Here is a 24,528-nt window from a genome sequence, read left to right on the forward strand (position 1 = left end):
ATCTGCTTAGCTTGCACATGCTTAGGTTGCGGATACCTTTTCAAAGGTATATGAGGTTGCTTTAAGCAAGATTCATTTGTCCTGCAGAGTTAGGGTATAAGTGCCAGGTGCCCCCTTCTTCTGTGGCTTCAAGTCCTCAAAACCTGTTTCTGTGTTTACCTCGTAGCACTTGGCTTGCTGAATTCAACACCTCTTCCAGTGCCCACTCCGCCCAAGGAAGCTACTCACGGGAAGTATTAGAGAGAACTGTAGGCTTTACTCATATTTCACAGCAGAGACCTAGGAGGGTCGACATAGTGCCCTGCTCAGCAAATGACTGCAGTCTCTCCCTGAGCCATTTTTTTTTCCTCCCAAAGCCCTCTCATTCATACCATCTTTTGTTCTCCTTTGAAGTCTTTGCTAGTCTTTCTCTGACAAACTTTCCTGAGTTCTGGCTCCTTTCTTTTCTCTCCTCTGTTTGAGGAAAATGCAAATTTTGCTCGCTCATTCTTTTGCATAGCAGTTAAGGGTCCCTTTTCCTTCTGAAGCAAAACCATAGGAGCTTCTATTTCAAGTCAGTGGTCCTTCTCTCAAACAAACAGTGCTTCTTCGAAGACAAATGTGAACATAGGCTGCAGTGTCTCAGCTTCCCAAGTCAGGAGAGGAGGTGGCCAGCACTCCGAAGTCCTTCTCCCCATTTCCAGAGTCACCCCTGTCTATCAGCAGTGCCGTGGGGCCTTAAAAACGCTCCACAGCAGTGGTTTCCTGAGCAGTGTCTGAAGCTGGGAACAGAAAGAGGTTATGTGGGTGATGGCAGCAGCTCTTCTCTGACCAAATGACTGATCACCTTGACGGCAGCACACTAATTGAGTGCTTGCTGAATGCGTGGCCCTTTGCTGACAGGAAACAAAAGCTGTCGTTAACATACTGTCAGTCTTAACTTGAGTGGAATCAAGCCTGGTCAGATGGTTTTCCAAATATCCCGGAGGTATGAGATTCGGGATGGTCAGTTTTATGCATCTTAGATCCTACAGTTCACACCATTTGTCATGGTGTCCCCAGAGCCTGGCTCGGCTGAGGTGACATGCAGACAGATATTACTAATACCTGGTTTATCCCAGTGGGGGATGGGAGCTTTCTTTTGGTTGGGGTCTTTGAGAACAGTGCTGGAATCTTAGTTCGCAGGTCTGTGACGAGAAAGCCTGGTCTTCTGAGATGCAAGAGACTTTGGACAGATTCAGGCCCTGTCCCTTGATTTTTCAGGCATGGGTCCTGAGTTCCAGGGAGGGAGAGGCCCAGCTCCAGGTCATACAGTGAGTTAGCGGCAGGGCTGGGCCTGAGTCCATCCCTTCCGATTCCCATGTGGGGCTCTGTCCAGCTCACCACATGGCTTCCCTGTCTTCTATCTGAAAGAGACTTCACACAGAACTCTTTCTTTTTTAACCTGGAGCTGTATCTTCCCAAGAGACAGAAGGAGAAGTGTACTATGTAATTCCCTTTGTGGTTTCAGTCTGGGTCTAAAGTTTGCTTTTTTCCCCAAGTGTCTGGATGGATGAAGTGCTGTGTGGTAGAGCGTTGCTTTCTTCCCGAAAGTCAGGAGAGATGCTTCAGTCTGAGCTGCTGTATAAGAAGATGGACAACACATTCTCAAGAGGAAAGGTGTTTGTATTCACGTACTGGAATTTATCCACGTTGACTGATATGGTGGTATTGACCTGGAGGTGCTCCAGCAAGAATTGAGAGAGATTCTGGTATATGCTTTTGGTTTGCACCCCAGACTCACACACTGTTACCAGTGTCTGCTTTTTGACATTTTCATTGATAAGAAGCTCCAACTTCAGATCAACAGAATGTTCCGGGCATTTCACAAGAAACTGCAGTTGGCAAATAATGAAGTACCAACCAGGGAACTGGATTACCAGGTTCCCATCATGATATCGGACTCCATGGATGATGCCGTCTTTGTTCCAAGACAACTTGGTTTTGTTTATATGCTTTGACACTGGAAAGAGGACAGAAGAACCGCAGAATTATTAGGCAAATTTCAGATACCGATTGGGAAATTTGGGGTCTTTACGTAAGGCTTCCCATTCACACCCCATGTTTTCTGTAATACCACCTGCTGTTTCAGCCATCTGGCATATCTTCTGTGTTACTCCTAAGTGCTACTTAGTCCTCAGGCGCAGGTGCAAGACCGCCCCTTTTCCTGATCTCTGATGCATAAAGCTGGAGGGTCAGAACGCACATGGTGCGAGATCTCTACCTCCTACAGAATTGTTTTCCACTTGTTATATTATTCTGTTATTATAATTGTCATTTATTTTTCCTTTTCAGACGATAAGCTCCTGGATTGTATTCTCCATGCATTCTGATCTATCATGTTAATTTACTCAGTCAATCAATGAATGTTTTTGGTCAATGGGGACTATTATTCGGTAGGCATTGCACAAAGTGTCAGAGATAAAACATTCAGTTTTGTTCCGTTAGTAATCAGTTAAGGCATTGGAAGTTCCAGGAGAATCTCAGTCTGTTAACTTTCACATTAAGACGTGTCCTTTAGCTATTCATTGTCAGAATTTTTAAATGTCTCCCTCTCTTTAAACTTCAAGAGGGCAGCCAAACATAATCGTGGAGCCAAACATAATCTCCAGTGCACATTAAGAGACTCCTCCAGATGGGATTTATAGAAAAGCAGAGAATTAGCAGACCCTCTCAGCTAACATGTGGGTGTCAGAAGCCAAGTCTCTGAGTCCTAGCAAGTGAAAATCAGCACTGATTGGTCAGAATGTCTTTCAGAATCGGAAAGCTGGCACGTTCATTTTAATTGCTTCCCTTTAAACCTCACTGCAGTTCAACTGAAGAATGAGAACTAATCTAACAGCAAAATTGAATTTTTTAAATGAGCAGAATGGCTATTTCAGAGAAACTTGGCCATCTCCTCTGTACCTTATCTTTCCCAGTGTAAATGCCTCTTATTATTTCATTTATAAGAGGCCTCTTACCTGAAGCATGCTGCAATATGCAAATAGGCCCTGTGCCAACATGTTCATTAAGCTGTCAGTCTGGGCACAAAGCAGTTTTGTGGTTCCCTTGTGAATAACTTGATGGAGGCAGAGATTAAGAGCCTACTTCCCTTGCATGAGGACAGGTTCCATCCACTGTGCCTGCAGCCTGTGGACAGATGCATGAAGAGCAGTGGGGGGCCGGGCACCGATGCCTGCAGAGGCCAGGGAGGCATGCTTACAGGAGTGAATGAGGCTGAGGAAGCAGGAATTTGTAGCTTTAGAGTAACATCTCTCTTTTCCCTTTAAGGCACTTATATTCAAAGTGTAAAAATTACCATACAGGCTAAACAAAACACATCTGCATGTCACATTTGGCTGTGGGATTCTACTTGTGACCTCTGGCTTAGACATTTCAGAAAGGCCGCAGGACATGTCCCTCACACGGTTGGGGTTCCTGGATTTAGTTACTGACCTTGGAGGTAGGCCCATGACTTCTTGAACGGAGCCCTTTCCAGGATACATAAGATGTCCTCTGAGCAGTTCCCTAGAAAGAAGATCATAGATTAAATGTCTTTCTCTGCTCTGGGAGCTGGAGACAGCAAAAGGAAATTTTGTTTATTTCTCATTTTCCCCTAAAGTACCACATATATATTTAATTGATTGCTTCCATTTAGGCTTTTACCAAAGACTGGAAGTTGCTAGAAGGAAACAGTTGTGGCCTGACTTCCTATATTATTCAGGTGTGATTCTTGTCACTTCATATACTTCGGCTCACTTGATCTTTGCAACAACTCCATGAGAGAGGTATTGTTAAATCCCTTTGAGAGATGGACAAAAAGCCTGGGGACCAGACAGATTTTTTTTTTTTTTTTTGTCTTTTTGCTATTTCTTTGGGCCGCTCCCGCGGCATATGGAGGTTCCCAGGCTAGGGGTCAAATCGGAGCTGTAGCCACCGGCCTACGCCAGAGCCACAGCAACGCAGGATCCGAACCGCGTCTGCAACCTACACCACAGCTCACGGCAACGCCGGATCGTTAACCCACTGAGCAAGGGCAGGGACCGAACCCGCAACCTCATGGTTCCTAGTCGGATTTGTTAACCACTGCGCCACGACGGGAACTCCAAGGGACCAGACAGATTAAGTACATTGTCTTATGTTACTAAGCCACGCTGTGGTAGTTAGAACACTAATACTGATGGTAATTATTGTCATCCTTCCAAGTGCACCAGATACTCGTTTGTGTACTTTTTTGTATTTCAGCTAATTAATTCTCAAAAAAACTCTGCAAAGGCTAATCTTGGTTCCCAGACATGGTCAGTGCTAAAAGGTCATGCACGTTGGTGGAAATCCTGAGATTCATCCCCATGTCTGTCTGATTCCAGAGACCAGGTTTCTTTCTCAAGGCCATTCATTTTGCCAGTCAGGGGAGATAAACCCATCCCAGAGCTCAACTTTAAGAGGATATGGGATTAAAAAGATCTAAGCAGGGAGCCTGCTATCTGGAACTTCCTGGGCAGGGAAAAAAGACAATGTTTATGTCGTGGTGGCATTTAAGAAATAGAAATATTTTTAATATATTCCCTGGTGATGGCAGCTTAGTTTCTTATTATAATAACTATTTTGTCTGCAAAGGACCAAGTTATACATTTCCTGCAGTGACTCATGAATTTAGCTTATTCTGGTGATTTTTCTTCTCCTCTTTGGGCCTTGGTTTCCCTGTTTGTAAAACTGGGAGATCTAAGACCTGACAGTGGCCTCTTTTTGATGGTGTCACAAGAGGTGAGCATTCATTCCATTCATCAGAGACTAGGCAGTCATAGGTCCATTCAGTTGAAACGGCCACATCTTAGTGTGCTTGTTCACTGGATCTTCCAGTAGTATCTGTTGGACTCACAATCTTCCTGGTTGCCTTCTCTGTCCAGGCCTGAGAAAAATCCCTCCTGGCTTTCCTACAGCAGGATAGGGGACTTGGAGTGGTTGAAAATTAAGTGAAGAGTTCCCTCTGCTGTCTGAACAGGCTCACTGCTAGAGGCACCTCCAGCAGAAGCAGGGAGTGGTTTTCATCCTTATCTGCCCTCAGGGCATAAAGAGGCTCTGGTCCAAGCGTCTCTTGGAGGAGGAGGGCTGGTAGGCCAGCTGCCGTTGTTTTGATCCCAACTCTCACTCACCTCCAACTAGCGTTCTTGTCCTGCCTGTTTTGGCCTGTAGCCCACACTCCTAGGTGTGTACAGTCACAACAGTGAGGGCTGCTCATTCTTAAATGTGCTGTGCCTACTGGGAGGGAGTCCCCCGGCCCAGCCTTCTCTTTTCGGGGTGTGGCACATCCAGTTGGAAGGAATCAGAGAGAGGTACATCTGGCTGCCTCTCTGCTCTGCTTGGAACCCCTTTCTGATACTACTGTGCCTGCAGGATCAGGGCTAAGCTCTTCCACATGACATTCGAGTTCCCTTGTGTTCTAACTCCTGCTGAATTTTGCAGTCTCTTCCCTCCCTCTCCCCTCTCATTCCCTTGTCCTCTCTGTCCCAATGGTAGTAGTAGTAGTACTAGTAGTAGTAGTAGTTCTGGTAGTACTAGTAATAATCATAAAATAATAGCTGATACGTATTAACTGATGGCTATTTTCTTGGTAGTCTGCTAAGCATGTTACATGCATTATTTTACTTAATTTTCACAATCACCTCATGAGAAAGGGACTAAAATGAGTTCTCTCTTGTACATAAGGAAACTGAGGCTTTAAGAAGTTAGATGTCTTATTCACATTTACACATCTATTCAGTGTTAGAGTGGAGATTCAAAGCCAGGCTGTTTGACAATAATGCCTGCATTTTTTTTTTCCCCTTTTTTGGCCTCCCCATGGCATGTGGAGTTCCCGAGCCAGGGATCAGATTCAAATAGTTTTGACCTAAGCTGCAGCTGTGGCAAAGCCAAATCCTTAACCCACTGTGCTGGGCGGGGGATTGAACCTGCATCCCAGTGCTCCCAGGACGTCCTGTTGTGCCACATTGGGAACTCTCTGAGTGGATTTTTTTACCTCTATCCTGGAGGTTGGGGGCTTGGGGTGCCTTCTATGGCTCGAGTGAGATGAATATGCATGCTTGGCTTGCCTTTCCCTTCTGTGCTGGAATAACACCTGGCTTTATCCTCCCATTGGTTCTGCAGGTTCGGTTAGATTAAACAAAAGGTTAAGATTCATGCTCTTGTCTGAGGCCAGCACATCCCATCAAGAATAGATTCTACTCAATGGCCAGAGACCCCTTCAACACCAGGTCACTTGTGGTGGCATCTGTCAGGTGAGTTTCTGTAAACAGGTGGCTGTAGAAGTACAAGCCTGTGTTTGCCTCTCACACATGTAGGTTCTTTTTTCCTTTCCCCTTTGGTCTTTGCACGTTTGCTGGGTTGACCTCAGTTGTAATTCTGAGAAACCCAAGGATGGAAAAAAAAAAAAAAAAAACCCTTATTTTGAAGCATCTGCATTTCCTGAAGTCAAATGGCATGATGTATCTTAGTTTTTCTTAAAGAATCTTTTAGAAGGTTTCAAGAGAAGGGAAAAACACAGGCCACTCCCTCGAAGAATGACATTGCTAGAGCTGGCTAATGGGGCGGGCTGGGGAACCAAGGCACCAGGGAGGCTAGTGGTGGAATGGGGCTGCTGAACTTGGAGAGGAGCCCAGAGAAGGAAACACTGCTGACCTTTAACATCTGACAAGGCTATTGGCAGGAAGACAGACAGCTGCTCGTGGAGCCCAAACCCTAAGGCTCCGTAACCTTTAAGGAGACATGCACTCTGATAATACCCACACTGCTTTTGTCCCCATCTCTCAGGTGAGGCAGTGGGAGGGCCCTCACTAAGGACATGCAAATCACACTGTAAGTCACAGGGCTGGCGGCTCAAATACTTGACCTGTTAGTGCTGTTCAAAGATTCGTCAGGTTGGTTTGAGGGTCCTGAGGCTCTGGTTAAGACCTAGATGAATGTTTCATGGGTCATCAGCCAGGAGGCTTGAGTCTGTGAGTCCATGATACACCTTTCTTTCTGGTTATGAGACAGGAACGAGAAATAACTTGTTCTGATTCCATAAGGATTTTCATGGTCCATAGAAATGAAAGTTCGTGTAGAAGTCATCTGGTCTGGGCTTGGTAACTGCATAGCATGTGCTCCCCAACATTACCCCCACAGCAGACTTGTCCTAGTCTGTCCCCAGGAGTCAGTGACAGAGGCAGAGCCAGAGCCAAGGACTCCTTACTTCCATGGGGGCGGTTTGAGTACTCTGTGAATTCCCTTGAGGACCAAGGCCTTCAGATGGGCAAGCTTTGTAAGCTGTTTCTCCAAGCGCTGGCTTCCTCTAGAGGGAACTTTCTGGGCTTTGTTTGGAAGCCTGAAGAGAAACCCTCTTGGCCAGGTGCACAGAAAGCAGAGGTAGAGAGAAAGAGTTGCTTCAGGTGGTTGAAAGGGTCATGTCCTAGAGGTCAGATCAATGGCAACATGAGAACTGGAATCCACCATGAGATCTCAAAATATTAGACCTCACAGTATTAGATAGGGCCATTAGATGCGAAGTTAACCATGACCCTGGACTATGAGTGTGGAGACTGAACCCAGAGGGTCCGAAGGTCTGGCTTAAAACATGACAGTAGGTTAGTGGCAGATCTAGGTTCAGAGCACAGAGTTCTTAACTCCTAGTCCAGCGCTCTGACTCCTATTTTTGGTCTTCCCGTGGAGCAGGGAGGGTTAAATATAAGAAGTGGGTTTGCAGCCCCCATTCACTCTGGACTAAAAAACTGCCCAGAGAGGGGAAGGTGCTGGGAAAAAGTAGCCTGGGTGAGCACTGGCAGGTGACTTCAGGCCACTGTGCTGAACCCCACTGAGTTGTAAGTAAAAGGCAGTCAGGCTTCCATTAAGATGCAACAGTGCCCAAGGGGGCAAAACAGACTACCATTCCAGCCAGATTGTATGGGATCTGAGTGCCAGACACCTAGGTTGATAGCAGGGCAAAACAGATGCAGCGCATCTCAAAGAGAGCACCGGGGTTCTGGTCAGGGCTTTTAGCTTCAGACCTGTCACTTCCCCTTCCTGACCCTCAGTTCCTGCATCCGCGAAGTGGGGATGGTAACAGTCAACCCAAACGTATGGATGTTGCAAGGATGCAGTGGGATTGTGGATGTCAAGTGGCCGGTACAGCGCATGGCTTAGAGGAGACGACTAGCACATGGTAGCTCCCCTGCTCCCCCTTCCCTGGTTGTTAACAGTGGCACAGCTTAGCAATGCTGCTTAGCAGAGTGATCTGGCTGAAGTTGTGTGGCTTTGCACAAATGACTCAGCCTCTTTGGATTCTCTCAAAAGTGGGGGTAATAATAACCTCTCTTGGAAAGTTACCAGGAGGATTAAGTGGGATAATGTGTAACAGTGAGGTTGTGTCCATCATCCAGAGTCCACTGCGTGATGGTTGGCTCCCATGGCCTGGCCCCGAGCTTGCACTGCTCGGCTTGTAGGCATTTAAGCCAACACGTTTAGTGTCCAGAGAGCTTGGGTGAAATACGTGATGAAGCCAGTTTGAGGAACTGGCCTGCTTTCCCTCCCTCTTTCCCTTCTTCCCTCTGCTCCTCCCTCCTTCCACTACTTCTCTCTTTCTTTCTTCCCTCTTCTCCAAAGTATTTGAAAGATGAGGATTTTTTTTTCCTCTGGATTTAGAGACTTGTGATTTGTATGTGCTAAATCTGAGTATAAATTGTAATGTTTCTCAGTGATCTGAAGTTTTTTTCCTTTTCCTCCCCTCCCCTCCTGTCTCCCCTTGACCCCACCCCATCTGTTCCTCCCTCCCCTCTTTCCTCGTGGTGACGAGGGGTGAGGGGTAGGGATTAGGTACACATTACATGGCTTTAGCACTCTGGGTGGCCCCCTGTTCTACCTTATTCTCAGTGGCCCATTTTCTAGTTTATTTCTTATACAGAGATTTCTGATACCTGTTGGCTCTGCCTTAAGAAAAAGACAGTTTAAGTGTGAGTTTTGAGTGAGCGGGTTTAAAGTAAATGGAGCGGCAGATAAGCTCTTTGAGGCCTGTGATTGTCTGAAAAGCAGTTATCCCCTGAGCAGGAGTACCCCTGCTGCTGTGGGAAAAACTACAACAGCTGGTGGATTGGGGAAGCTAAGATCCAGGCAAGTCCGTCTGAAAGAAGTGAGGTCTCTGTTTGCTATTTTCAGTCCTTCTCGGGGAGGGGGCTGCAGCTTCTCTACCTGCCTCTTCTGCCACCAGTGTCGTGTCCTGGTGGTGCTGCCACCACAGCTCATCGACTTCAGGGATAGCGGGGGTTGGTGAGTAGCCTGATCCTTGGTTTGGTTTCACTGCCCTCAGTGGGTAGCTTGTATTGTTCCCTTGGGGTCGGGGGGCTCCCTAGTTAGTTAGAGAGCCCGCCTTACTTGATCTCTTTTAACAGCTATGTTTTCTTTTTAGTAGGAGGAGTGGGAAGGAGGGTAGCCTGCACAAATTGTAAATTGTTAGGCTGGTAAAATGGTCAAAAATCCTAATCCTATTTGTTTCATTCGTGGAATGTTATATCCAGAGCAAAATCCACGCCAGGACAGGTCAGCTGGTTTGTCCCCCTCACTTCTGATATTTTCAACAACAGGAAACTCCAGCCCTGGAGACGAAGTCCCAGGGCTGGAATCTAGGTATCGCAGAGTTTAGCCCAGTTCTCTGCATTTTGTACCTCATCTTCAGCAGGAGACTGATTCCATATGAGGGCAGGGGATGCTCAGAAGGGGTTCGAGACCCCTTCACATGGTCTTCCCACCGTTTCCACTTCCTCAGGGCCTCCAGAGACCTCTGGATGCTGGGGGCCACTTGACCTTCCCAGGAAAGACAGACTCTTCTACCTGGCAGGCTCTAGGGAGCAGGGAATCACACCAGGTCTCATGACTCCTCAGCTGCAAAGCTGGGGCCTGAACTTAGCCTCAGATCCCCTGCTCATGGCCCTTTGGGCCCCACCGCTCCGTGGTTGCCCTAGTGACCCTCTCTGTCCAGAGCTCCGCAGCAGAGAGAGTGCTGCAGTGACAGGAAGACAGACAGCTGCAGGAGCAGGTGCCGAGCTAGTGATCAAGGGCCTTGGAAGGATTCCTAGCCTGGGGTACCAGGAGGAGCCCTGGCAGGAAGAATTACCTCACCTTACGGTCCAGGTTAAGCCAAAGGGCTCCAGGGCAGATCAGCCTGGATTTTGTTAGCAAGTCAGTAAACCTCTCTGTGCTCGGGTTTCCCTACTTATAAACTAGAACTGATAATTATCCTCAGGGCTTGTTGTGAGACTGCATGAGTGAATCACCAAGCACTCAGCCCAGTGCTTGGCACAGAGTGAGTTGCCCCATCCGTGTTTGTGGTTTTCACTCCAACAGATCCTTCCTTACACATGCCTCGTAAGGGAATAAAAGAAAAACTGATTTGAAAGCTGTCTACAGAATTCCCCTCATGCAGGTAAGAACTGATAATTGGTTGTTGGGATGTTGGGAAGTCCTGGGGCTGAGACCAAGGCGACCAAACTCATTTTGCAATAAAGTCAGTAGAATTTGAATTTCAGCAGGGTTTGCGAGGGGAAGTGATGGGGTGGTGAGAACAGAAAGAAAGAGGACATAAAAAAGGTGAGAGGGAGAGTGGGTCAGTATGCATGGCGGAGAGCTGACGCCCAGGGAGGAACACGGTCCCTGAGAAAGCCCCGGTGGCTGGAACGCAGAGGCCTCGAAGGCCTGGTGGGCCCCAAGACTCACTTCTGCATCATCCTCCATGACAGACGGGACAGCCCTGCCAGCTTCTCCACACAGCCCAAACCCTGCTGTCCACTTTGCTAGACACCAGTGTGCGGTGCTTCTGGAACTCTGGGCAAGTCAGGCATAATAGGGGGTCTATGTTCAGGGGTTTGGGCAGACAAGGCACATACCCGGGCACACGTGAGATTCAAAATGAGGCAGAGGCAGGAAACTGGAACAAGAAGTGATGAGAAGCAGCACAGGCCTCTGTCTCCCAGCCCTCCTGGACCCTTGTGTCCAAGGACATAGGCTCAGCCAGCGCTCGTATTTGCTGCCCCCCCTTGTAGTGGCTCTGTGCAGGAGTCCTTAGTGACTCCATTTTCTAGGGAAGAGGAGAGGGTGTGGGAAAGGTCCTTTCTCAGTGCTCTTCCTGCCCACAGTCCCGACTGAGCCCCTGGATGGGTCCTGGCAGCACAGCGGAGTGGGTGTGAGGCGGCAGTCTGCTGGCGACAAGTCTCCTGGCCTGTGGGAAGGGGCAGCTTTGTCGGGACTCAGACGTCCTTTCAAAGGCTTGGTTTTCTGTGATTTCCCTGCAGCTAAGTGTCATCTTGTGTTTCACTGCTGTGGGGTGTGTATATGGCCCTGCTTTCCAGGCTTTGGGCTGCTGCTGGCTTCCTGCTGACGGGGGATAGTTTCCATCAGCTGGTAGCAGAGGGCTCCCTGGAAGGTGTCTGGCTTCTGCTCTTGGCAACCTGAGTGGCAAACCACGTACCTCCCCTGGGTGTCCTCCCTGGAGTTTCTGGAAGACGTTTCCCCTCTGCCTGGAGTGTCTTGCAGTGACTTTTCAAAAGGGAGTTTGCTGCTCGTCCCTTTTTAACAGGGACTCGCAGGGGAGAGGAGACTGTGGCTGCAGACTTCCTCAAGATTGTTAGAAATAATCTTTTTGGACTTTTTTCTTCTGTATTCCTGTATGAGTGAAAGGTTAGAGTATCATAAAGCACCAAAGCTGGAAAGACCTTTCCACTTCATTTAGTATATTGCTGGCAAGGCCCAAACAGGAGGAAAGACTTGCCCAGAGAAACACAGCCTGCTGGTGCAAAGGTCAGTTCTGGAGCCCAGGTCTTGCTCCAAGGTGGTTTTCTTTGCACCTCGCCCTACTGCTGTGTCTGTAGTTTGCCAAGCTGAGAGGAGTGGAGGCTTGAGCATTAAAAGCAGGAGAAAGCCAGGGGCCATGCATAGCAGGTCAGCGGGGCTAGAGAGCAGCCCTGGATTCTGATCCCTGCCCTGCCATCAACTCCCTAGATGACCTTAGGCCAGTCACCTTGATTCCTTGGGCCTCAGCTCATTATCTACAAAATGGGAATGCTAATCCCCATGTTGCTCACTTACAGGATAGAGGCTAAGATCAACCCAAAGGAAGTGCAGGAAGCACTTTCACAGAAGTGTCATGGCCCTGGTGAAAATGATTAGCATTTTTTTTCTGGTTGCAAAAACATCGAGTTGTGAGCTGAGGTTGGTTTCGGATTAGTTTGTGTTCTGATGTCCACAGTGATGACCCATATCAGAAGTGATCTGATAAATTTTCTAGTCCATGACTCCCAAAATTTTGGATTTTATGGACCAAAAATATTTGCTCCAAAATGCAAATTCAGTGGCCAGCATAGAACAGGCAGCTTATTATTTTCCCTTTTGTGACCATTAAAACAACAGCAACAAAACTGACAGAAGGCAAACCAACTTAATTTCCATCTGTATCGGCTTCATGTTGTAAAAGAAAGGACATTTTAGCACCAAAAATATGTAGGCTGGGACATACTCTCAGAGGGAAGTATAGTTGGTTTTGGGAAAAAGAGCCCCTGTGGTCAGCGACCTATGATGAAAGTACAGAAACTGAGACCCAGAATGCCTGAGGTCACATTGCCTGATCAAAACTGTCCTTGTCATTGAGGTTATATGTTCTTAAAATCCACCTCCTCCTCTTGAAAAATAAAGTTCCGGTCAAAACTTGGAAAACCTGGATGGCTGTGGAACATTTACTCTGTGCCTTTGGCTTTTTGCAAAGCTCCGTGTTCTGATTCTAAAGGCGTTACTGTTTCCATGATGGGGGCACAAATGCTGGTCTGTGGAAGAGATCCAGGCCACCGCCTCATTCTCTGCATGAAGTTCTATGGGCCATGCCTGCTCATTTGCACAGTTGATGGCTGCTTCTGCACCACAGCAGCTGAGTGGACTCTTTGCAATAGGGACCTCATGGTCTGCAAAGCCTGAAATGTTTACTGTCTGGCCCTTCACAGAGAAAGAAAGCTTGCTTACCTCTAGGATGCCACACTTCTGTTTACCTTAATGTGACTGTCTACAGAGGCATTATGGGAATGGAGGTCACATGCTAAGTAATTCAGCCAAAGTTTAGCTATTGTCGACAAAGCTGTAATTATGCGTCTGCCTTGAACGATCCAGACTGCTGCTCTGGGGGATTTTGCCCTGACGTTTGAAGTCTCTGGGTGACAGACATTAGCAGAAGCATGGCTAAGGGTATCCTGAAGGAAATGCCAAGTGTGATGTGAGTGCTGTTGGTGTGGGGAGCTGTGTCCAGACACTTGTGTCCTCTGGTCCCAGTGATGCCCTGCTGTCTCTATCCAAGTGCCTATAAAGACCCACTCTTGTTCTTTTTTTTTTTTTCCCCTCTGAGCTCTCTGGTTTTGCAGCTGTGCTTGCTGTCTAGGTTCTAAAGGTTCTAGGACTGAGATGGGGTTACTGCTCTGGGGTTGAAAGGACGCTGCATTAGAGAGGAGGACATCTGGGTTCTAGGTTTGACTCCGCATGACCCTGACCAAGACATTTCACTTGGTCTTACTGTTCCTTTTCTGGGAAATGCAAACATTTATCAGATCTCAAAGTTTTTCATTTTCCACGTTAACTGCATGTCACCACTCTGGGGCTGGTAGAGACAATACATTCATTAGTGACTTGAATGATAGGAAGTATGGGTGGTGAGGAGGTCTGTTTCACAAGCCTTTGACTTCCTTGTGCATTATGGCTGTTACCAGTTACTTAATGATTACTCTGTGCTGCTCACCACGCCAAGCAGTTTACGGGAGAGATCCGATAGGTTTCTCCAGTCCCTTCATGAGGTGGGTATTATTTGTCCCGTTTCATAGATGAGGAACTGAGTGTCTCAGGTGGGTTGTAGAGCCAAGATTCATACCCACATTTGCTTAACTCTAGATTATTTTTCCCCCTCGGGTCCCTCCCACATGCAGCAGCTTCATGTGGGATCTCCGTTCCCAGGCCAGGGATGCTTGACTCCAGATTTTAAGCTCCCAGCACAACGCCGCTTTGTGTTCCCATCTGCGCCAGTGTGGCAGCCTATGCCAGAGGGAGAATTCTCACTGGTGGGAGAACTTGTGGGGGGCTGCTCAGGTGGATGGCGATGCATCAGCCCTGAGCCGCCCCACCTCTGCCTCCACTCACTCTTCTGTTGGACACTGTCATGATGTTTCTGATTGCTAATGGCCTGTGACATGATGTGAATGAGTCCCTGCACGCCGCTCCCAATCCCAAGGTCTTACCTCCTTTAAGGTGAAATTTGCCTGGTGGGTCGGGAATGGAGTCCTGGAAGAGAAGAAAGAGAAAAACAAAAGCAGCGTGAGGAAGTCATCTGGTTGAAACAGCTCGTGTTTTTCATTTCCATTTTAGTTGTCCTCAAAGTATTGCGCAATTTTGAATTCATGTTCCATCTGACTCTTAGATTTAAAAAAACATGGATTCACTGGCTTAGTTTACAGTGCGCTTTCTCATCATTTGCTCTACACCCTGCTTATCAGAAACACAACTGGAGAATTACTGCCCACATTTCCCAGGGGAGGAGCCAGAGACTGAAAGGCAAAAAGTTTCTGGTAGCTCAGGGACCAGCATCTGCAACTTTTAGTCCAATGCTTTTCTTTTTACCTCCACATGTGTTATTTTTTCCTGCTTTGGTTAACGTAAGCACAATCAAGTGTAGTATATAAATATACGTGGACTTTTTTTTCCTGTGTTTGGTTCATCAGATAGTGAAAGTGTGTTGTAAACATACCTGGGAAGGTACATTTCTGTCTCTCCTGTGGTTGGAAATTCTGAATTAATAGAATGATTACATGCTGAGCACTGTGAAGATACCATAAATAATTTGGCTCCCTGCCCTGATGAATTTATTACAAGTTTATATTTGGCTATTGATCTAACTATTTATAAATATGTCACATACATAATCATAAATATTTAATTTTCACACTGTTTCATATTATTTATTCTATAATAAGCATAACTATATACATAAATATTTACAGGGGTAAGTGAGAGGTTGTTAGCAGAAAATCTGATAGCATATTGTCTTCTGAGGGCCTCCTGGGCTGGGGAACGAAGGGGATGAGAGGGAGGTCTTGCTGAGGTGCTTTGAGCAATTAAGCAACAGAAGTAAATGGGCATAGATCTTCACCCCTAATAAATTCTTCAGAGACTAGGTTCCCCACCCCTCCCCCTTCTCCCCACCTCAGCCTGGAGACACCCCTCAGGTGTCTTGCCAATAGGGAATGAAGTGTCTTATTCACCATTTGACCTGTCCAGGTTGGGATCTCTTGTAGTGCATTGGACTGAAATACTGATAAAGACCTAGAGAGATGTGAACATTTACATGGATGAAAACAACTCCCCACACTCTACTGGAGCAAGAAGTTAGCAGCTGCCCGCCTCTTATTTTTTTAGTTTGTGGCATGAACACCTAGGGCCATCTGGAGTTCCTCTTTTGTTCTCCTGTTGCTCTAGGGGTTGGCTCCCATTGACAGCTCTTCTTCTGATTTATGAGTCTCTTCTCCAGCCCACATGGGTGGTAGTGAGTTGAGAAAGTCTCCTGAGGCAAAGCCCTGGCAGAGTACTGATCTGGAGGTGGTGGAAGGCGGTATAAATTTGGGGGCTTCAGCTCATCAGGGGAAAGGAAATGAACTTGGCTCGGAAGGTCCTTCTCTCTTTGCTCTAATATTCTATAATTTTATTGCTTTAGTTGAAAACTCTTAAGCTAACAAACAATGCTGTACATTTGTGGTCTCTCAGTTACGCATGCAGTTCAGAGGAAAACCTGATGTCACAAAAATCCCCTCTAGGTTGCCTCTGCAAGACAACAAACAGCATTTCACAACTTAATAGACACCTATTTTACTGCCAGGCGTGCCTGTGGATTAGTGTGATGTACACACACATGAAGAAAACATCTCCGTTGGGATGTGGTGATAAGATCGATGCATCTGTTGGCTGACCAGGAAGGTATTTAGGGGCAGTGAAGGAATGCTGGAGCAGCAAAATCTGCAGAACCATCCCAGGACCGCTGGATTCGGGGAAATACCAGAGACTCATACTCTCAGCACATGATGAATGGGCTCCTGGTGTGCGCCAGGTTCTAAGTTAGTCATTGGAAGGCATCCGGTGGATTTTGTGGATCAATCATTAAAGCTGTCATGTACAAGATACAAATAAGTATGTAACTAGAAGTTGTGGCAAGAACTAGGAGGGGAGAGAGGCAGAGTGTTTCAAGATAGTGCTTCTTGAACTTTAACTTGTGTTAGAATCCCTTGGGGGAGCTTGTTGAGATGCGAATTCTGATTCAGCAGGTGTGGGTGGAGCCTGAGAGTATTTCTGACAAGCTCCCAGGCGATGCCTGTGCTCCTGGTGCACAGAACACACCTTGAGTAGCAAGGTTGTAATAGATCATATCTGGGAGGAGATCTAATTTACCTGGATAAGGGGTTGGGGCCGGGGGGCTCTGTCGTTTGAGGGCTTTCGGTTTCCTGGCTTCAGACAGGAGGATGTCAACCACAAAGCCTCTTAGTACAGAAAAGAATCCTGTTGCTTAAACCTTCACACAGGGAACATGGCACCCAGGACAGAAGTGAGACTGACTATTCTTGTCTTGGAGAGCTCCTGGGCTGAGGTCCCCTTAGCTTCCTTTGGCTTCAGGGTCCCAGACAGGATCAGAGAATCAGGGCCAGAGGGGCACCAAGACTTCCTTTAGTCCATCAAAATAATGATACAGACAAGGAACCTGAGACATCCATGAGTCAGTGACAGATCCTGGACTGCAGTTCTGCAGAGCTCTCTCTACTGCCCAGCAGAGACGGTGTCTTTGGAAGCCAGGGGTAGCAAAGCTTCCTCCCTCTCCCCTCCCACTAGCAGTCCTTATATTTGGAGATGGGGAAGTAGGGTGTAAATGGATGATGACTTAAAATTTTCTGAGGGCTCTTTAGTCCTAGGCACTGTGCTAAGGGCAGCCCATCTGCTCCTCTCTAGTAAGGCATCTCCCAGTCTTAGAATTATTTCCCAGATCTTGCCTGGGGATCTGGGTCTTGGTTGGGAAAATGTGAACCACCTTGCTTAGCAACTTGGCTTCGAGGTCAGTAGGACATAGGCTAGACACAGACACAAGCAAAGGGACCTTCCCAAGTTGTCATTCTCAGCTCCATTGAGTAGCTCAGGAAATTTCATCTCCATGGTTACCAACCAGCTACACTTCCTTAAGTGTACTTCTCTTTTTTTTCAGACTCTGGGTGTCGGATGGGCATCTGCAACAATGTTTCTGTGTATGGAAGAAGGAACCATCATGTTTAATCTGTTTGTCCCCACATGAAATGACCTGTTGCAATCATCTTCCCGGCTGAGGACTCCGTTTTCCCATTTCCTTTAGTCCCTGTGATTAAGGGCTAATAATCCTTCCCTCCACTGGGTCGTTGTGGACACAATAAGGTACACCTAACACATTAGCAGGCACTTGAAAAGGTAGCTATTTTGGTTCCCCTCTTAACCCTACTGAGGTACATAATTTGCCTGGAAAGACTTAACTTCTTTCCACAAAGCAATGCCGTGCAGGGAGATCAGCTCCCAAATGTACTTTGGCAAAAGATGCCCTTTCTGGTTGAAGATGGCCAAAGGCAGCTAACGTTTGGAATATGCCAGGCCAGTTCCATATTTCCTTCCTTGCTGGCCTCACATTGTCTTGTAAGGTGGGCCATGGAGACCTTTGCCAGGATTGCCTCTCTTATTTTTGAACTAACGTGATTAAGCAGTTAGTGGGGGCCAAATGTTTACGTGCATTATTTTATTGGCTCTTTACGCCAAGAGTTAGTGATGGACTAAGACCTGGAGGGGTGGCTTAATGATTATAGAAGGTCCCACAGGTGATGAATAGCAGGGAAAGGATTCAAACTCAGGTGTGTTGACTTGGAAGGCAGTGCCCTTTAATGCCAAGCCATGTCGCCTCTCTAGGGTAGGGCAGGATGAAGCTGGTGTGGGAAATTCTCCTGAGACTCCATGAGAAAGTGAAATGTTTCATCTGAACATAATCAGTTGTGAGCAAACACTAAGACAAATCCCAGACAGAACTGGCCTGGACCCTTTGAAAAACTCAATGTTATAAAAAACAACAAAGAACAGAGGAGATTATTAGGTCATTGCTTTTCAAACTTTAGTGTTCCCATAGATCACCTGGGCCCTTACTCCAATGCAAATTTTAATTCAGTAGATCTAGAATGGAGCCTGAGGTTCTGCATTTCTAACAAGCTCCCAGGACCACCTTTTAAACAGTTAACATTCTAGATTAAAACAGATGAAACCTAATGTTTGTGACCTAAGAGCGGATTCTGAATTGACAAATGAAATCAGGCACAACAGATGTGGAGGGCATTTTTGAACAAGTGGGGGAAATTAAAATATAGGCTGTATGTAATTATAATATATTATATTTAATATGAGGTGATGTTCCTGAGTTAACACTCTTGCTGTGATAACGGCACTGCAGTAAGTGGGAGATGGGTGCTGAAATACATGCGGGTGAAAGGGCATACTGCCTGAAACTCACTTTCACATATATAGAAAGAGCAGAGACATGGCAAGATATTAATATTTAATGAATTTAGATTAAAGGTTATTTGAGTGCTTACCATTCTGTTTTTCTGTAGGTTTAACATATTTTTAAATAAAACTTTGGGCATAAGACAGGATCCTTCTAATTCTCGGAGGAGGCTTAGATTCTCTTCTAAGCTCCTCTGCAAAACTCTCCTTCATCCCAAGCAGAAATTATCTTCCTCTCCTCTGGTCTATGACATTCAGGTTCAGTGCCATTCTGCCCTAATCTCAAACTCTTGAGTGTTTGGGCCTCATCTCTCCACCTTAGAGATTCTCAGAAACACACTTGAGTCCTTCCCTCATAGCCCAGCACAGGGCTGTCCCCAGAGGAGATTTTCAGTGGACTTTTTGGATTGATAAACTGAATGCATTGGAAAAGAGTAACTTGGATAGAGGGAAGTATCACAGGGCATTTCAGTTCACCCCTATATTTTATCTGGGTTGAAAAGCAGACCATAAAACCGTACCAATGACTAACCCTAAACCCCACTCTTGGGGGGAAAGTAGAATGGTATTAGTAAATACGAATTTTTTTAAATAGCAATTTTCTTTGCTTATAAAGGGAAAGAAGGTATCTTCTTTCTCTTCTGTCTAGAAAGGGTCTCCTAGAAGACCTAAGGAGCCCCTGTTCTAACCTTGTGGAATGTAAAAGGATCTCTCCAGGGGTGGATAAGTCCAGGCTCCTGATTTGTAACAGAGATGTCTCTAAGATTGAAGACCTCAGAGCCACTTGAACTTAAAATACTTTTTTTTTTTTTTTTTGGTCTTTTTGCTATTTCTTGGGCCGCTCCCGCGGCATATGGAGGTTCCCAGGCTAGGGGTCCAATCGGAGCTGTAGCCGCCGGCCTACGCCAGAGCCACAGCAACATGGGATCCGAGCCGTGTCTGCGACCTACACCACAGTTCATGACAACGCCGGATCGTTAACCCACTGAGCAAGGCCAGGGATCGAACCTGCAACCTCATGGTTCCTAGTCGGATTCGTTAACCACTGCGCCACTATGGGAACTCCTGAAAATACTTATGGTGTCAACTTTATAGTCTGTCTCTACATAACCCTTGTCTCTGGAGGAGATATGAGACATTTTGTTTTTCTTTTTACTTTAAACTATGTGAAATTTCATCCTGACATATATGCATGTACTCTGTTGTGGATACTCAACAAGAAATCAGTTTTCTGGGAGTTCCCGTCGTGGCACAGTGGAAACGAATCCAACTAGGAACCATGAGGTTGCGGGTTTGATCCCTGGCCTCGCTCAGTGGGTTAAGGATCCGGCATTGCTTTGGCTGTGGTGTAGGCTGGCAGCTGTAGCTCTGATTAGACCCCTAGCCTGGGAACTTCCAGATGCTGTGGGTGCAGCCCTAAAAAAAGACAGGGAGAAAGAAAAAAAAAAAAAAAGAAATGCATTTTCTTTCTTTCTCTGTTAAAATTAAGATCTGTCTCTTTGTTGGTAGGACTTTTGCTTCCTCAAGAGCAGTGTATTGGTGCAATCTCTTTGGAAGCTGATTGATATTATTTATAGAATTGAAAAATGTACACTCTGTTCCCATCACTGGGAATTTATCCCATAGATACACTTCAGACGGACACAGGATGCAAAACTTCTAGAGAAAAACATAAGATACTTCACTAGACACAGATGAAATATGAAGTATGATAGAATATTATGTGACTCTTCAAAAGAATAAGCTGGACTCCCATGTATTGGAAAGATCTCCAAGATATACTGTCAAGTTAGTAACAAGATGCAGATTTTTGAGTTTACTATAATGACACGTGTGTACTATATATTTGTAGATGCGTAGATTTCTGGAAGGACATGGAAGAATCTATTGATGGTCCTTATCTCAGGGAAGAGGGATTAGTGGTTGAATGGGGGGAGTGTGAGAGATTTCTACTTTTCTTTCTTTTCCTTTGTTCACTATTTACTTTTCTTACAGCACATGAATATAATATTTTAAATAAATATAATGGCTTAAATGTAAGTAAAATACAGCCATCCCAGAGACATAAGACATCAGTAGGCAATAATTCCGTAAGTAACAGAAATTCCATAAGAAAGCAGAGATTTTGTTGGCTTTGATGAAGGCTCTATACCCATTGCTTAGAACAATGTCCTGCACACAGTAGATGCTCAATAGATATTTGAGGTTGAAACCTAAGTTCCTTCTTTGCCTCTCCCAAGGAATTTGACCTTGGAGTTTTTTGGGCTTCAGGCCAAATCTCAAAGCAGTCTTTGTTAATTTTCCTACACGCCCTACACTTCTCTTCTCCATCACTTTTCTCATGCTGTTCCATTGGCCAGGGGTGCTCTGTCCTCTGATTTCCCTTCACCTGTTTGATACTGTACATGCTTCTTAAGCCAAAGTGAAGCTTCAGTCTCTGGTGAAGTCTTTCTTAGACCTGCCTGGGAAAATGTTCTGTCTCCTTAACTTGTGGTCTCATGGTAGCCCTATGTGCCTGTCTTCCATCACGTATTATATTTATGCCTTAATCTTATTTTACATGTTGTCTGTACATGTGCCTTTTTATTTAGAACTGTGACTTCTTGGGCCAATAAAACCATTCTTGTGGTTCTCAGCCCTGCTCCTATTTACCCTCACACAAAAAGTGTTATGTGGCCATCAGTCCATTTCATTTTTAATAATTGAGATGTGAGTTTAAGTTCCTTGGCTATCTCCCATTGATTTCTTTACCAGAAGTCCTGTTAGCATCTCTTCATTTGTCTTAAGTTTTATCTGTCCTAAAGTTTTCCTCCTGGAAGCCTTTCCTAATAACTCAAGCTCAAGGGGATAACTCTCTCTTCTTAGCTCTTAATAACAGTTAATAGCTGAGCAAATTATTGGAAATGATATGTGTAAAACACTTAACTTTTAATATCACAGTGCTTTTAAGCAAGTAACTGATGTTTCTCAGGCCAAGAAATCACTGTACATGAAACCCTCCAGTCAGATTGTGAAGTGAATCTTTTCGTGTCCCAGCAGAAGGGTAGGTCAAGGAAAGCAGATGCCAAGAAGATAAGACTCTCAAAAGAAGAGCAGGAACCAAGTTTCTTAGTGCTTCTGGGGCCATCTACATTGTCAAAGGGGACGGTCGTAAAGAGTCAGACAGTCTTGACTCCACCACTTTCTCAGGACAACTTAAGGTCAAGCCTTTGTCTGTCCCCTTTCTGTTCCTCATTTTCCACATTTTCAAAAATGGGGCAGAAAGATCCACTCCAATTCCTTCATGGAAAGACTCAATTCAACCCAAAGTTAAGATTTGAATAAGGACCATTTCGGGGTTCTCTCTAGCTTTACATGTTACCACCACACCCTGTATCCCCATCAGCTCTCTCTCTTTCTCTCTTCCTTTCTTTCTTTCTTTCTCATAGCAGTTCTAGCTGCAAACTTTAAAGAAATTTGCAAAGAACACTTTAATTTCTTTTCTTCGGCTGTTGCTATAAAATAATACACTTCTGGTTTACTTACAATTAGAATTACAGAAATGATAGACCCTGTACAGAAAAAAAGGGTCCTAGAATATTTTCAAGAGTGTTATTACCAGTAGATGTAGATGAGCACATTAAATGATGAATATTATAAATCCTACAATCTAAATCAAATGCTGTCAATTCTGTTTTCTTTCACTTTAATGCAGCCTCAGTTCTTCATTTAAATTTCAAAGCTTGATGGCAATTGAGAAACAGATACCAAAGCCTTTTAAGCTTCATTCTTTTTAGCAATCAATGAGTTAAAGAGCATTCAACCCAAGGCAGCTGAAGGAAACCAGAACAAATTCTGCAGGATTGTAATACTATGAAAAATGGGAGCTTTGAAGGAATAGATAGACATGTACTTACTGTAGCAGGGTGGGGGGTACAGTTTTTAAACTGTCAAAATTTAAAAATTCAATATATACTATCACTGCTGTATTTTCTTTAAAATACATGCTGGTGGATTCTCTATAAAGACCAGTTTCCTAAAATATGAAGAAGCTTCCTTCTTCATCTTGTCTGTTTTCACAACAGATCTTACCATTTACTTTAAAAAGAAAAAAGGGTAAATTTCCTGAGGCAGTTTAACTCCACAGTGTGTACCCATAATTGCTTGTAGTTTTAGAATTCTGAGCAGTCTCAGAGGGAACAGGTGTGAAAAATATTTGTGTTCTGCCTCTGTGCTCTATGTTTTTATGACACTCTAAGCTCTTCAAAGCAGTGGCTTGGAAGGAAGCTTTCAATTTGTCTTGTGAGCTTTAACGCTGAAATGCCCAAACTCTGAGGAGCCCTGGTTTTCTCTCTTGCTTCCTTCCCTTACAGGTTTTGGCCTCTGAAACTTAGCTCCTGGTTTAAACACCTCTTAGCCCTGGATGAAGCCTCCAAAATCTCAGGGACATTTGGACTGAGAATACAGAACCTTGGAATCTGGTCTGAAAACACCTAAGACGTGATACCAGTGTGTTATCACGTCTCCTTATCGCTTCCTTCCTTGATACCAGTCTCTGGATCAGCAACCTTTAAATATCTTAATTGCTCTAGGCTGATAGCTCCTCTCCCTTCTCTTGGCTCACGTGAGCCTGGAAAGTTGGAGAAGAGGGCTTGACAGAGTTTTCTCTCAAAAAGCCATGTTACTTGGAAGGGTTAAGTTCCCATTTCTCTGCTCCCTTTCTCTACATGATGCAGGCTTTTTTTTTTTTTTTTTAAGCTTATCCCCAAGTCTCTGTGGAGAAAACGGAACATAAATCAGAAAGGAAAGGCAAAGAAGAGAAGTCCACTTACCGTCTTCTGAACTACCAGCACCATAATGGTCACCACGGCAAAGACGAGACACAGAGCCAGCGAGGCCGTGGTGAAATAGAAGTAACCGCGGCTGGAGGTTCCCAGGTGGCTGGTGACGGAGCCTGCGGGCACATGCATGGCTGTGTCTTGAGAAGGGGCCAGTGGGTTGAATGCTTGCTGGAGCCCTGGGTCCATTCTTATATAGCCTTCCCCACATCACACCTTATCTCTCCTCATCTGAGTCGGTCTGGGCCCATCTCTGTTCCAAGAAGGATTCTCCCCCTGCATCCTGGATCATGTGACTTGGAAAAAAACCTTCACCGGCCGCCACACGAAGAAGAAACTCTTCTCTGGGGGCGTGAGGAGAAGGGCGGCAGCAGGGGTGGGGGAGAGGCTCATTTTTCATCGCCAGGGATTAATTTGAGTGAAGAGAAACTGTAGCTACAGAGAAGGTGGCTGATGTCACAGGGTGAATAGGAAAATGACGGTTTCCCTACCCTGGGGTGTGTGTGTGTGTGTGTGTGTGTGTGCGCGCGCAAAGCAACTTCTGTTTGAGTCAGTCTCAGACACAAAACGCCTTCCTGAGTGAGAAATTGCACATTAGCAAGGGCTGCAGCAGCTCAGAAAATGTCACTTGGCTGGGCCTTGGGGAGACTAGCTTCCTTGGGCTGCAGTAGAGTGACCAGAAGAATTGATGATATTGGCTCCTGCTAAAAACTGGAAATACTACTAGATATCTGGGAAGGAAGAGCCCACAAATCTGGAGATTTATCCAAAGGATAACAAGCTTATGGCGGTATGAAATTCGGGAACAGATTCAGAGATACTTTCTGAGTATCACTGATCTTTTGAAGACACTTTTCAGAAACACTGATCTTTTGTACAGAAGTTCCTGCAGAGTATATTGCAGTCTGTTAAATTTGCAGATAAACTTGGACTTGCTGTAAACCTCAGAAAAAGGGGAAGGAATTGGCAGTGAGGGTGGGGGTGGGGAAGTGGTAATGGTGCAGAATGTGTGTGGGGGGGTTCCTCTGTGGTGTGTGCATGTGCTGTGCCTGTAGGTGGTGGGTGTGTGGCACGTGTATGCTGTGCATGTGTGGTTTGCCTTCATGACAGGAGGTGCGTG

General features: G+C 45.6%; 1 protein-coding gene across 1 annotated transcript; it reads right to left on the bottom strand.

Moving 5' to 3' along the window:
• Nucleotides 1-350: 350 nt before the first annotated feature.
• TNFSF8 (TNF superfamily member 8) lies at nt 351-23,901 on the bottom strand. The gene is made up of 4 exons (XM_047768250.1): nt 23,403-23,901; nt 14,286-14,328; nt 3,457-3,528; nt 351-1,981 (listed from the first exon to the last, which is right to left on the bottom strand). The coding sequence occupies exons 1-4, from the start codon at nt 23,595-23,597 to the stop codon at nt 1,587-1,589; spliced, it is 705 nt and encodes a 234-aa protein (XP_047624206.1). The 5' UTR covers nt 23,598-23,901; the 3' UTR covers nt 351-1,586.
• Nucleotides 23,902-24,528: the final 627 nt, after the last annotated feature.

The sequence above is a fragment of the Phacochoerus africanus genome, chromosome 2 (assembly GCF_016906955.1).
Source record: "Phacochoerus africanus isolate WHEZ1 chromosome 2, ROS_Pafr_v1, whole genome shotgun sequence".
NCBI classification, from domain to species: domain Eukaryota; kingdom Metazoa; phylum Chordata; class Mammalia; order Artiodactyla; family Suidae; genus Phacochoerus; species Phacochoerus africanus.

Excerpts from the sequence above, each read along its gene's own strand:
- TNFSF8 (XM_047768250.1), bottom strand. The coding sequence starts at position 23,597 with ATGGACCCAGGGCTCCAGCAAGCATTCAACCCACTGGCCCCTTCTCAA. Across the intron at positions 14,329-23,402 it reads TGCTGGTAGTTCAGAAGACG|GACTCCATTCCCGACCCACC; the intron begins GTAAGTGGACTT and ends CTTCTCTTCCAG. Across the intron at positions 1,982-3,456 it reads GTCATGGGCCTACCTCCAAG|TGTCAAAGCATATAAACAAA; the intron begins GTCAGTAACTAA and ends TCCTCTTTCCAG.